This window comes from Lepisosteus platostomus, chromosome 6, assembly GCF_059453375.1.
Source record: "Lepisosteus platostomus isolate fLepPlt1 chromosome 6, fLepPlt1.hap1, whole genome shotgun sequence".
In the NCBI taxonomy this organism is placed as follows: Eukaryota; Metazoa; Chordata; class Actinopteri; order Semionotiformes; family Lepisosteidae; genus Lepisosteus; species Lepisosteus platostomus.
Window position 1 is genome coordinate 12,452,969 of NC_142616.1, and position 12,783 is coordinate 12,465,751.

At 48.9% G+C, this 12,783-nt stretch overlaps 1 protein-coding gene across 3 annotated transcripts in view; it reads right to left on the minus strand.

Moving 5' to 3' along the window:
• The window catches only part of LOC148660395 (copine-6-like), a 28,626-nt gene that overhangs the window by 3,964 nt on the left and 11,879 nt on the right, over positions 1-12,783 (minus strand). For all 3 annotated transcript variants that reach the window (XM_088634332.1, XM_088634330.1, XM_088634329.1), the window contains exons 12-15: positions 12,072-12,126; positions 10,903-10,954; positions 10,071-10,204; positions 9,321-9,557 (exon numbers count right to left, since the gene is read on the minus strand). In XM_088634332.1, the coding sequence (XP_088490458.1) occupies positions 9,321-9,557; positions 10,071-10,204; positions 10,903-10,954; positions 12,072-12,126 (478 nt within the window). The remainder of the gene's footprint in view (positions 1-9,320; positions 9,558-10,070; positions 10,205-10,902; positions 10,955-12,071; positions 12,127-12,783) is intronic.

Consider the following 12,783-nt stretch of genomic DNA (forward strand, 5'->3'; position numbering starts at 1 on the left):
AGTACTCCAGTACCCTGAGGACGTGAAAACCGTTAAGACCAGGAAACAGTACAAAGACTCCTGGATGAAAGAAAACCCAGAGACCCTCATTGCTGACTACTGCCAGGCAGGAGAAAAGCACATAAAAACCAACCTGCTCTTTTTTACTGAGCATCCAAATGCCTGGCACACAGCTGTGTGTAAGAATTATACAAACACCACCAGAAGGGGCATCAGCAAAGGCAGGCAAATCTCCATAGGGGGCGACAGCGAGGTAGAAGACACTGTCCTGACTGTCAACACCTACCACAATGGTACAGTGATGATACAGGGCAGTGAGGCCGCTCTGGAGCTTTTCGAGGAAAAGTTCACAGACCTTAAAACACAGGCCGACCTGGAGAAACCTCCCCCAGAAACAGGAGAGAGACCCAGCAGCCTGATGCCCGCCACACCGGAGAGTTCAGCTCCACCTGACTCGGAGCCCACAAACACAGCCTCAGCCACAGAACAGCCCAGCAAAAGTGTAGCCCTCGGCAACACGGAAACACACCACCTGGACACACACAGCCCACACCAACCCCCCTGTGACCACAGCACAGTGCGCCTCCTGAGAGAGAAACTCTCTGCTCTGGAGCTGGACTTCACTGAGTTCAAGGAGCTGATGCTGGGGAGACTCACAGAGGGGCAGACAGCACAACAGCTAAGAGACGAGGTTAACAAACACAGGAATGAATGTAAAACCTCCAACAAACAGCTCAGGGCACAGATGGAGGAGCTGCTGCGGGACAACAGTAAGCTGCAGTCGGAAGTAGCAGAGCTGAGAGAGGAGCTGCAGCTCGCGGAGAGGACAAGCAAGACTCTCAAAGACCAGCTGAGGAAACTCACTACTTCCCACTGCAGCCCTGACTGCAACAGAACAGCCCTGAGACCCAGAACACACAACTCACAACACCCACCACCAACCCGCAAAGACACACCCACCTCCACACAACCTGACACCCCTACAACCCCCACCACCAACTCCCACTTACCCAGTACCCCCACCGTAGCAAACACCACACCCACTGCACCCCCCGGCACCCCAAATCCCCTCACAACTCTACTGCCCAAAAGCACATCCACCTTGCCGAACACTCAGGGTGACCCACACACACACCCGGCCCCACCCAACTCCTCCACCTCACACACTGCACCCCCCCAAGCAGCCCCCCGCCCGGCAGCACAGCGCCCCTCCAGCAGACTGGACACCAGAGGCAGACGCATGGAAGTAGCCCTTCTCATCGACTCCAACGGGAGGTACATCGATGAGCACAGGCTCTTCCCGGGATTACAAACAGCAAAGCTCTGGTGTCCGACGACAGAGAAGGCCCTGCAGCTGCTGTCCAGGTCGGTACTGGGAGCCCCTCAGCACATCATCATCCACACCGGCACCAACGACTTGAGGACCCAGAGGGAGCAGGTGGCCCAGTCCATCAGGAGAGTGGCAGAGAGGGCCATACAGGAGTTCCCTCGCGCCCGAATTGTCATCTCCACCCTGCTGCCGAGACAGGACGAGCAGCACCACACCATCCAGAGAATCAATGCCGAGATCTCACGGTGCTGCGCCCTGCTCCCAAACGTCTATCTGGCCCATCACTCCACCCTTGGACCACAGCATCTACACGACCATAAACACCTCAAAAAACAGACCATTGGACTCTTCACAAAAACTCTGAAAGACACCACACTGGGCAGACACCCAAACACCATCCCAGAGAGAAACAGGAGGACTACCAGAGGAACGCCCCAGCACCCACACCCCCAACCCAGACCAACTCAACCCACAAAGAACAGAACCAGCACCACCCTACAGCCCTCCAACCCAGACCAACGACCGAACAGGACCAGAACCAGCGCCCCATCCCATGCCCCTCACCCAGACCAGCAGCTGAACCGGACCAGAACCACAACCCCTCCCCACCCAGCACAACAACAGAGCCGGACCGAGCCCCTCCTGCACAGCTACGCCGCAGCCCTGGCCAGACCAGCAGTCCCGAGTGGTTTGGAGCTGGGAGAAATCCGGCAGCTCCTGAACCTCATCTGCACCCGGCTTATGAGCTGAACTTCCATCACCCACAGCGACAGACAAAAACCCAGCACAATACTTGTTTCTGTTGATGATGCAAATGTCCGACACAAATTTGATACAGTTCCAGAAAACAATAACAAATTGCAAAGATAATTCAAATGATGACAATGAGATCTCTAAAGATAAGTATGTGGAACATTCAGGGTCTGGGCTCGTCAGCATTTGGGCTGAAGAGCACTGATCCTGAATTTATCAAGGATGTAAAGGAGACAGACATCATGATCCTACAGGAGACATGGTGTCGGGGAGACTTGGCTACCCACTGTCCCCCAGGCTACAAGGAGATCATGGTGCCCTCTGTCAAAAAACCCCAAATCACCCGGGGCAGAGACTCTGGGGGGATCATTGTGTGGTACAGAGCGGAGCTCAGTCACTCCATACAATTAGTAAAGAAAGAAGAGTCACGAGTTTGGCTTAAAATCAAAAGAAATACCATCTGTACAGAAAACGAGGTTTTCCTGTGTGCTGTCTACATCCCGCCCTCAGAATCCCCCTACTACAGTGAGGGAATTCTCCCCAGTCTCCACACGGAGATCGGTCACTTCCAGGGCCAGGGAAACGTGCTGCTCTGTGGTGACCTCAACGCACGAACAGGCACACTGGCAGACTTCACCAGCACACAGGGAAATACTCACATATTCGGACAATCCCCTCTGTACCACACACCGGTCACCTCACACAGGTGCAGCCATGACACCACGGTCAACAGCACCGGGCGCGAGCTGCTGCAGCTCTGTCAAGGGCTGGGCCTGTACATCGTCAACGGCAGGACTAGAGGGGACTCTCTAGGCAGGTTCACCTACAGCTCAGCTCTGGGCAGCAGTGTGGTGGACTACGCCATCACCGACCTGGACCCCTCCTGTATCAGTGCCTTCACTGTCAGGCCACAAACTCCCCTCTCCGACCACAGCCAGATCACACTCTACATGAAGAGAACACACCAGCACAGAGACACACTGACACAGCCCAGCCAGCTGTATGACCTCAACCAGGCATACAGATGGGACACAGACAGCCTAGACAGATACCAAACTGCACTGGGCCATGAGGAAATTCAGACACTGATGGACACATTCCTAAACACTCCGTATCAAACCAACAAATTAGGCATAAACTTGGCCACACAAAAACTAAATCACCTATTCCACAAACTAGCATCAAAATCTAAGCTAAAAACAACTACATCAAAAAACTACCAAAAAACAAAAGCAAAAGAAAAGTGGTTTGATACGGAGTGCAAAAACATCAGAAATGCACTACGAAAAGTCTCAAATGAAAAACACAGACAACCACACAACACAGATCTGCGACTCAGGTACTGTGACATGGTAAAACTTTACAAACACACGCTGAAAAAGAAAAGAAACACATACATAGACAAACAACTTGCAGAAATTGAGGAGTCACTAAATCAGAATTGTTTCTGGGAGAAGTGGAACAACTTAAACAAATCAAAACCAGAAGAATTGGCCATCCAAAATGGAACAATCTGGCAAACATACTTTGAAAATCTCTATGAAAAGCTCCCAAATACAAATCAATCAGACCAAAACACCATTTATGAAAAACTCAAAATTTTGGAATTGGCTATCAAAGACAACCAAAACCCCTTAGACTCCCCAATCACTGAGCAGGAGCTACTGGACAAACTCCAGGCCCTCAGACCACACAAAGCCTGTGGCCATGATGGAGTCATAAATGAGATGCTGAGACACAGCAGCCCAAAGTTGCAACAAGCCCTGCTCAAACTCCTCAATCTCATCATGACAGCCGGATGTTTCCCCGAGGCCTGGAACCAAGGACTGATCACGCCCATCTATAAGAGTGGAGATAAACTCGATCCCAACAACTACCGGGGCATCTGTGTGAACAGTAACCTGGGGAAGGTATTCTGCAGTATCCTAAATACACGAATACTGGCCTTCCTTACCGAACACAATGTCCTGAGTAAAAGTCAGATTGGCTTCTTGCCAGATCACCGCACATCTGATCACATTTACACCCTACACACACTGATAGACAAACACGTCCACCAAAAACACAAAGGAAAAATTTTTGCCTGCTTTGTCGATTTCAAAAAAGCATTTGACTCGATTTGGCATGAGAGATTGTTTTATAAACTACTCCAAAGTGGCATAGGGGGCAAAGTGTACGACATCATTAAATCAATGTATTCAGAGAGCAAATGTGCAGTGAAAATTGGAAACAAAAGGACTAAATTCTTCACCCAAGGCCGCGGGGTGAGACAGGGCTGCAGCCTGAGCCCAACACTGTTCAATATCTATATCAATGAATTAGCAGGAATGTTGGAGCAGTCTGCAGCTCCTGGTCTTACACTACACGACACAGAAATCAAGTTCCTGCTCTACGCAGATGACCTGGTCCTGCTGTCGCCCACAGAACAGGGGCTGCAGCAGAACCTGGCACTGCTGGAGCAGTACTGTCAGACCTGGGCACTGACAGTCAATCTGGACAAGACCAGAGTTATGGTTTTCCAGAAGAAAGCCAGACCTCAGGGAAACAGGTACAAATTCACACTGAACAAGAACACATTGGAGCACACATCCAGCTACACATATCTCGGTCTCACCATCAGCTCTTCCGGGAGTTTTGACCTGGCAGTGAAGGCACTGAGGGAGAAGGCACTCAGGGCTTTCTACGCAATAAGAAGGAGGCTCTTCAACATCAACCCACCAACAAGAATCTGGCTCCAAATATTTGAAAGTGTAATCCAACCCATTGCCCTATACGGCAGTGAAGTTTGGGGTCCCCTCACAGACCAGGATTACACCCAATGGGACAAACACCCCACAGAAACTCTGCACATGGAGATCTGTAGAATCATCCTCCGTGTGCAGAGAAAAACTCCTAACAACGGGTGCAGGGCCGAATTAGGCCAGTACCCACTATTGATAAACATACAGAAAAGAATATTAAAGTATTGGCTACACCTAAAAAACAGCGACCAAAATTCCTACCACCACAAAGCCCTGCTGAGCCAAGAGCTGAGCCCAAAACAGAGCCCCCTGAGCCAGCTGGTCCTGAGGCTCACCGACCTGAGCCACACCAACACTAACCAGCCTCAGGACAGCACTGCTAGAGCACCACAACCCAGACTCAACCACATCACAGCACAGATCAAACAGCAATATCTCACACACTGGGACACACACACACAAACACAACATAAACTGGAATGCTACAGAACCTTAAACAGACAATACACACTAGCTGAATATTTGACCAAAATAAAAAATAACAAACAGAAACAGACCCTGACGAAGTACAGGCTCAGTGACCACAACCTGGCCATAGAAACTGGGCGACACAGGCAGACCTGGCTGCCCAGAGAGGACAGGCTGTGCTCCCACTGCCAGCAGGGAGAAATAGAGACAGAGGTGCACTTCCTACTGCACTGTGACAGATACTCTGGGATTAGAGAAACATTCTTCCCGAAATTCAGAAATCTAATCCCAGAGTTCCCACACCTGCCAAAACCACAACAGGTCCCAATCCTACTGGGAGAGGGAGGAGGGAACTCAGTTGATCTGGCAGCCCAGTATGTGATCTCCTGTCACAGCCTGAGGAACAGTGAGTCCGTCTCCCAATAATGCTCCAGCCGCCTACAGTATATGTCGATATTATATAATATGTCTTTGTTGTAAATGTCTGTAACATGTCTGTAGATTTTATTTTACTTCTATTTTTTTTGTTTTGTTCTATGTTAATTTTATTATTTTTATTTGCTTTGGCAACACTGATTGTACCCATCGGTCATGCTAATAAAGCACCTTGAATTGAATTGAATTGAGAGAGAGGCACACAGTCACAGTGACAGACTGAGAGAGACACACAGTCACAGTGACAGACAGAGAGAGAGACACACAGTCACAGTGACAGACAGAGAGACACACAGTCACAGTGACAGACTGAGAGAGACACACAGTCACAGTGACAGACAGAGAGAGACACACAGTCACAGTGACAGACAGAGAGAGAGAGACACACAGTCACGGTGACAGACTGAGAGAGACACACAGTCACAGTGACAGACAGAGAGAGAGAGACACACAGTCACGGTGACAGACTGAGAGAGACACACAGTCACAGTGACAGACAGAGAGAGAGAGACACACAGTCACAGTGACAGACAGAGAGAGAGAGAGACACACAGACACAGTGACAGACAGAGAGAGGGACACACAGTCACAGTGACAGACAGAGAGAGAGAGGCACACAGTCACAGTGACAGACTGAGAGAGACACACAGTCACAGTGACAGACAGAGAGAGAGAGAGAGAGAGACACACAGACACAGTGACAGACAGAGAGAGGGACACACAGTCACAGTGACAGACAGAGAGAGACACACAGTCACAGTGACAGACAGAGAGAGAGAGGCACACAGTCACAGTGACAGACTGAGAGAGACACACAGTCACAGTGACAGACAGACAGAGAGAGACACACAGTCACGGTGACAGACAGAGAGAGACACACAGTCACAGTGACAGACAGAGAGAGGGACACACAGTCACAGTGACAGACAGAGAAAGACACACAGTCACAGTGACAGACAGAGAGAGAGAGGCACACAGTCACAGTGACAGACTGAGAGAGAGACACAGTCACAGTGACAGACAGAGAGAGAGAGGCACACAGTCACAGTGACAGACAGAGAGAGACACACAGTCACAGTGACAGACAGACAGAGAGAGACACACAGTCACAGTGACAGACAGAGAGAGACACACAGTCACAGTGACAGACAGAGAGAGAGAGGCACACAGTCACAGTGACAGACAGAGAGAGACACACAGTCACAGTGACAGACTGAGAGAGAGAGACACACTGTCACGGTGACAGACTGAGAGAGACACACAGACACAGTGACAGACAGAGAGAGGGACACACAGTCACAGTGACAGACAGAGAAAGACACACAGTCACAGTGACAGACAGAGAGAGAGAGGCACACAGTCACAGTGACAGACTGAGAGAGAGACACAGTCACAGTGACAGACAGAGAGAGAGGCACACAGTCACAGTGACAGACAGAGAGAGACACACAGTCACAGTGACAGACAGAGAGACACACAGTCACAGTGACAGACTGAGAGAGAGAGACACACAGTCACGGTGACAGACTGAGAGAGACACACAGTCACAGTGACAGACAGAGAGAGAGAGACACACAGTCACGGTGACAGACTGAGAGAGACACACAGTCACAGTGACAGACAGAGAGAGAGAGGCACACAGTCACAGTGACAGACAGAGAAAGAGAGACACACAGTCACGGTGACAGACAGAGAGAGACACACAGACACAGTGACAGACAGAGAGAGGGACACACAGTCACAGTGACAGACTGAGAGAGACACACAGTCACAGTGACAGACAGAGAGAGAGAGGCACACAGTCACGGTGACAGACTGAGAGAGACACACAGTCACAGTGACAGACAGAGAGAGAGAGGCACACAGTCACAGTGACAGACAGAGAAAGAGAGACACACAGTCACGGTGACAGACAGAGAGAGACACACAGACACAGTGACAGACAGAGAGAGGGACACACAGTCACAGTGACAGACTGAGAGAGACACACAGACACAGTGACAGACTGAGAGAGACACACAGACACAGTGACAGACAGAGAGAGGGACACACAGTCACAGTGACAGACTGAGAGAGACACACAGTCACAGTGACAGACAGAGAGAGAGAGGCACACAGTCACAGTGACAGACAGAGAAAGAGAGACACACAGTCACGGTGACAGACAGAGAGAGACACACAGTCACAGTGACAGACAGAGAGAGAGAGACACACAGTCACAGTGACAGACAGAGAGAGAGAGACACACAGTCACGGTGACAGACAGAGAGAGAGAGAGACACACAGTCACAGTGACAGACAGAGAGAGACACACGGTCACAGTGACAGACAGAGAGAGACACACAGTCACAGTGACAGACAGAGAGAGGGGCACAGTGACAGTGACAGACAGAGAGAGACACACAGTCACAGTGACAGACAGAGAGAGGGGCACAGTGACAGTGACAGACAGAGAGAGACACACAGTCACAGTGACAGACAGAGAGAGAGAGACACACAGTCACGGTGACAGACAGAGAGAGACACACAGTCACAGTGACAGACAGAGAGAGAGAGACACACAGTCACAGTGACAGACAGAGAGAGACACACAGTCACAGTGACAGACAGAGAGAGAGACACACAGTCACAGTGACAGACAGAGAGAGACACACAGTCACAGTGACAGACAGAGAGAGAGACACACGGTCACAGTGACAGACAGAGAGAGAGAGACACACAGTCACAGTGACAGACAGAGAGAGAGAGACACACAGTCACGGTGACAGACTGAGAGAGACACACAGTCACAGTGACAGACAGAGAGAGAGACACACACAGTCACGGTGACAGACAGAGAGAGACACACAGTCACAGTGACAGACAGAGAGAGACACACAGTCACAGTGACAGACAGAGAGAGAGAGACACACAGTCACAGTGACAGACAGAGAGAGACACACAGTCACAGTGACAGACAGAGAGAGAGAGACACACAGTCACGGTGACAGACTGAGAGACACACAGTCACAGTGACAGACAGAGAGAGACACACAGTCACAGTGACAGACAGAGAGAGAGAGACACACAGTCACAGTGACAGACAGAGAGAGACACACAGTCACAGTGACAGACAGAGAGAGAGAGACACACAGTCACGGTGACAGACTGAGAGACACACAGTCACAGTGACAGACAGAGAGAGACACACAGTCACAGTGACAGACAGAGAGAGAGAGACACACAGTCACAGTGACAGACAGAGAGAGACACACAGTCACAGTGACAGACAGAGAGAGAGAGACACACAGTCACGGTGACAGACTGAGAGAGACACACAGACACAGTGACAGACAGAGAGAGACACACAGTCACAGTGACAGACAGAGAGAGAGAGACACACAGTCACAGTGACAGACAGAGAGAGACACACAGTCACAGTGACAGACAGAGAGAGAGAGACACACAGTCACAGTGACAGACAGAGAGAGAGGCACACGGTCACAGTGACAGACAGAGAGAGAGAGACACACAGTCACGGTGACAGACTGAGAGAGAGGCACAGTGACAGACTGAGAGAGAGGCACAGTGACAGACTGGCACACAGCACTCACGTGTTTAAAGTCCCTGAAGGGCACGAACTGCACAATGTCCCTCTCGGCACTGCGGCCCCCACTGGTCAGCAGACTGCCATCGTCGCCGTCCAGCGCCCGCATCTCCGAGAAATCGGCAAAGCCCACGCCCACGATGACCACGGACATCGGGAGCGCAGACGCCCGCACGATGGCCTCCCGGGTCTCCGCAAGGTCACTGACCGTCCCGTCAGTGAGGATCAGGAGAATATAGTACTGCTGCTCTCACACACACAGGGGGGAATGCAGAGGGAGAGGCAATATGTCAACGTCCTGGAGTGTCCAGTCAGTCAGTGTGTCTGTATGAACCCCTCTCTCTCAGTGCAGTGTTAATGTACTGGAGTGTCCAGTCAGTCAGTGTGTCTGTATGAACCCCTCTCTCTCAGTGCAGTGTTAATGTACTGGAGTGTCCAGTCAGTGTGTCTGTATGAACCCCTCTCTCTCAGTGCAGTGTTAATGTACTGGAGTGTCCAGTCAGTCAGTGTGTCTGTATGAACCCCTCTCTCTCAGTGCAGTGTTAATGTACTGGAGTGTCCAGTCAGTCAGTGTGTCTGTATGAACCCCTCTCTCTGTGCAGTGTTAATGTACTGGAGTGTCCAGTCAGTGTGTCTGTATGAACCCCTCTCTCTCAGTACAGTGTTAATGTACTGGAGTGTCCAGTCAGTCAGTGTGTCTGTATGAACCCCTCTCTCTCAGTGCAGTGTTAATGTACTGGAGTGTCCAGTCTCTCACTTTGGCAGTCATAGTTTTTAGTTCCTCTTGTGCCAACTGAGCGATCCGAGTGATGATGGGAGCAACATTAGTCGGGCCATAGAGCTGGACTAGAGGCAGGCACTGCTGATAAGCCTCAATCACCCCCTGAATACCTGAGAAAATGAAAGAGAGAGGGGTTAATACAGACACTCAGACTGACTGGACACTCCAGTACATTAGCACTGCACTGAGAGAGAGGGGTTCATACAGACACACTGACTGACTGGACACTCTAGTACATTAACACTGCACTGAGAGAGAGGGGTTCATACAGACACACTGACTGGACACTCCAGTACATTAACACTGCACTGAGAGAGAGGGGTTCATACAGACACACTGACTGGACACTCCAGTACATTAACACTGCACTGAGTGAGAGGGGTTAATACAGACACACTGACTGGACACTCCAGTACATTAACACTGCACTGAGAGAGAGGGGTTCATACAGACACACTGACTGACTGGACACTCCAGTCCATTAACACTGCACTGAGAGAGAGGGGTTCATACAGACACACTGACTGACTGGACACTCCAGTACATTAACACTGCACTGAGAGAGAGGGGTTCATACAGACACACTGACTGACTGGACACTCTAGTACATTAACACTGCACTGAGAGAGAGGGGTTAATAAAATAGGTAACACCTTTAAAACACTGCACTCATGCAGGACATGAATCTATAAACAATGAAGGGGCTCATTTTTAATGCCGTCAGACATAGTCCATATACGTGTCTGGCCTTCGGAGGGCTGTTATTAGTGTCCAGAAGTGTGTTGCACACTGTTTAATACTGCTGTACCTTCGCACTCAGGGTTGTCTGGGTTGAAGTTCAGGGGGAAGTCATGTGACACCTGCAATGAGTTCACAGTGAGAATCACTTTCATTAGTGGGAGAAGAACGGTTCTCTGTGTCAGCAGAAACAGAAACAGCAGCAGCAGTAACAGCAGTGATATTGAGAGTATTAGTAGTATTTGTAACAGTAGTCACACTGGGTTTCAGCAGTATCAGTAGTGATACTAAGAATATCAGCAGTAACAGTAGTGATATTAAGAATATTATCAGTAACAGTAATGATATTGGGAGTATTAGTAGTAACAATAGTGATACTAAGAATATTATCAGTAACAGTAATGATATTGGGAGTATTAGTAGTAACAATAGTGATACTAAGACTATTATCAGTAACAGTAGTGATATTGGGAGTATTAGTAGTAACAATAGTGATACTTAGAATATTATCACTATCAGTAGTGATATTGGGAGTATTAGCAGTAACTTTAAAAGTAGTCATATTGAGAGTTTATCAGTAACAGAAGTGATATCGACAGTATTAGCAGTAACAGTAAGAGCAGTGGTATTGACAGTATTAGCAGTAAAAGTAGTGATACTGTTATCAGTCACAGTAGTATCAGTAAGAGCAGTTATTGTTATCGGTAACAGTAACAGCAGTGATACTGAGAGTATTAGCAGTGACAGTAATGAAAGTGAATCTATTAGCAGTAACATTCATGATTGTACATCTATCAGCAATAACAGCATTACTTTATTAATATTGTATATGACTGTTTTCTGTACAGTATGTCAGCTTTGGCATTTCTGTATCAGTGTAACCCCATTGTCATTACTTGAATTAATGTATTCCTGTATTTTTGTAATTCTTATGTCAGTACTGGTATGCCTGTAACCCCTGTGTCAGTACTGGTATTCCTGTAACCCCTGTGTCAGTACTGGTATTCCTGTAACCCCTGTGTCAGTGCTGTTATTACTGTATTCCTGTAACCCCTGTGTCAGTACTGGTATTCCTGTAACCCCTGTGTCAGTGCTGTTATTACTGTATTCCTGTAACCCCTGTGTCAGTACTGGTATGCCAGTACTGTGTCAGTGCTGTTATTACTATACTGTATAATTGTAACCCTATTGTCATGACTGGTATTACTGTATTCAATAATACCAGTATATCAGTGTCACCTCGTAGTTTGGGGGTATCCGGGCTCCAAATCCGAAGGCAGGGAATGACTTGTCACTGGAGTTCATTGAAAAGCAAAAGGTTTAATTAGATCAACACTCTCATGTAGTGTGAATCTTATCCACAGCAGTGAGAGACAGACAGTCTTATCCGCAGCAGTGAGAGAGACAGTCTTATCCACAGCAGTGAGAGAGACAGACAGTCTTATCCACAGCAGTGAGAATGAGAGACAGACAGTCTTATCCACCGCAGTGTGAGAGACAGACAGTCTTATCCACCGCAGTGTGAGAGACAGACAGTCTTATCCACAGCAGTGAGAGACAGACAGTCTTATCCACCGCACTGTGAGAGACAGACAGTCTTATCCACCGCAGTGTGAGAGACAGACAGTCTTATCCACAGCAGTGAGAGACAGACAGTCTTATCCACCGCACTGTGAGAGACAGACAGTCTTATCCACCGCAGTGTGAGAGACAGACAGTCTTATCCACAGCAGTGTGAGAGACAGACAGTGTTATCCACAGCAGACGACAAGAAATTGTCTGGGTTTATAAATACAAGTCTGCTCTTTAGGAATAAAGCCTATCTTAGCTGCAACCAGGCACTCTGTGATGATGGAACAAGTAAAGGTTTATTCCCAGCTGAAAAGAGAAGAAAAGACACACAATGTTTTGGCCTTCTTCACCCGAAACGTTCAGCACGAATAAATCTTGA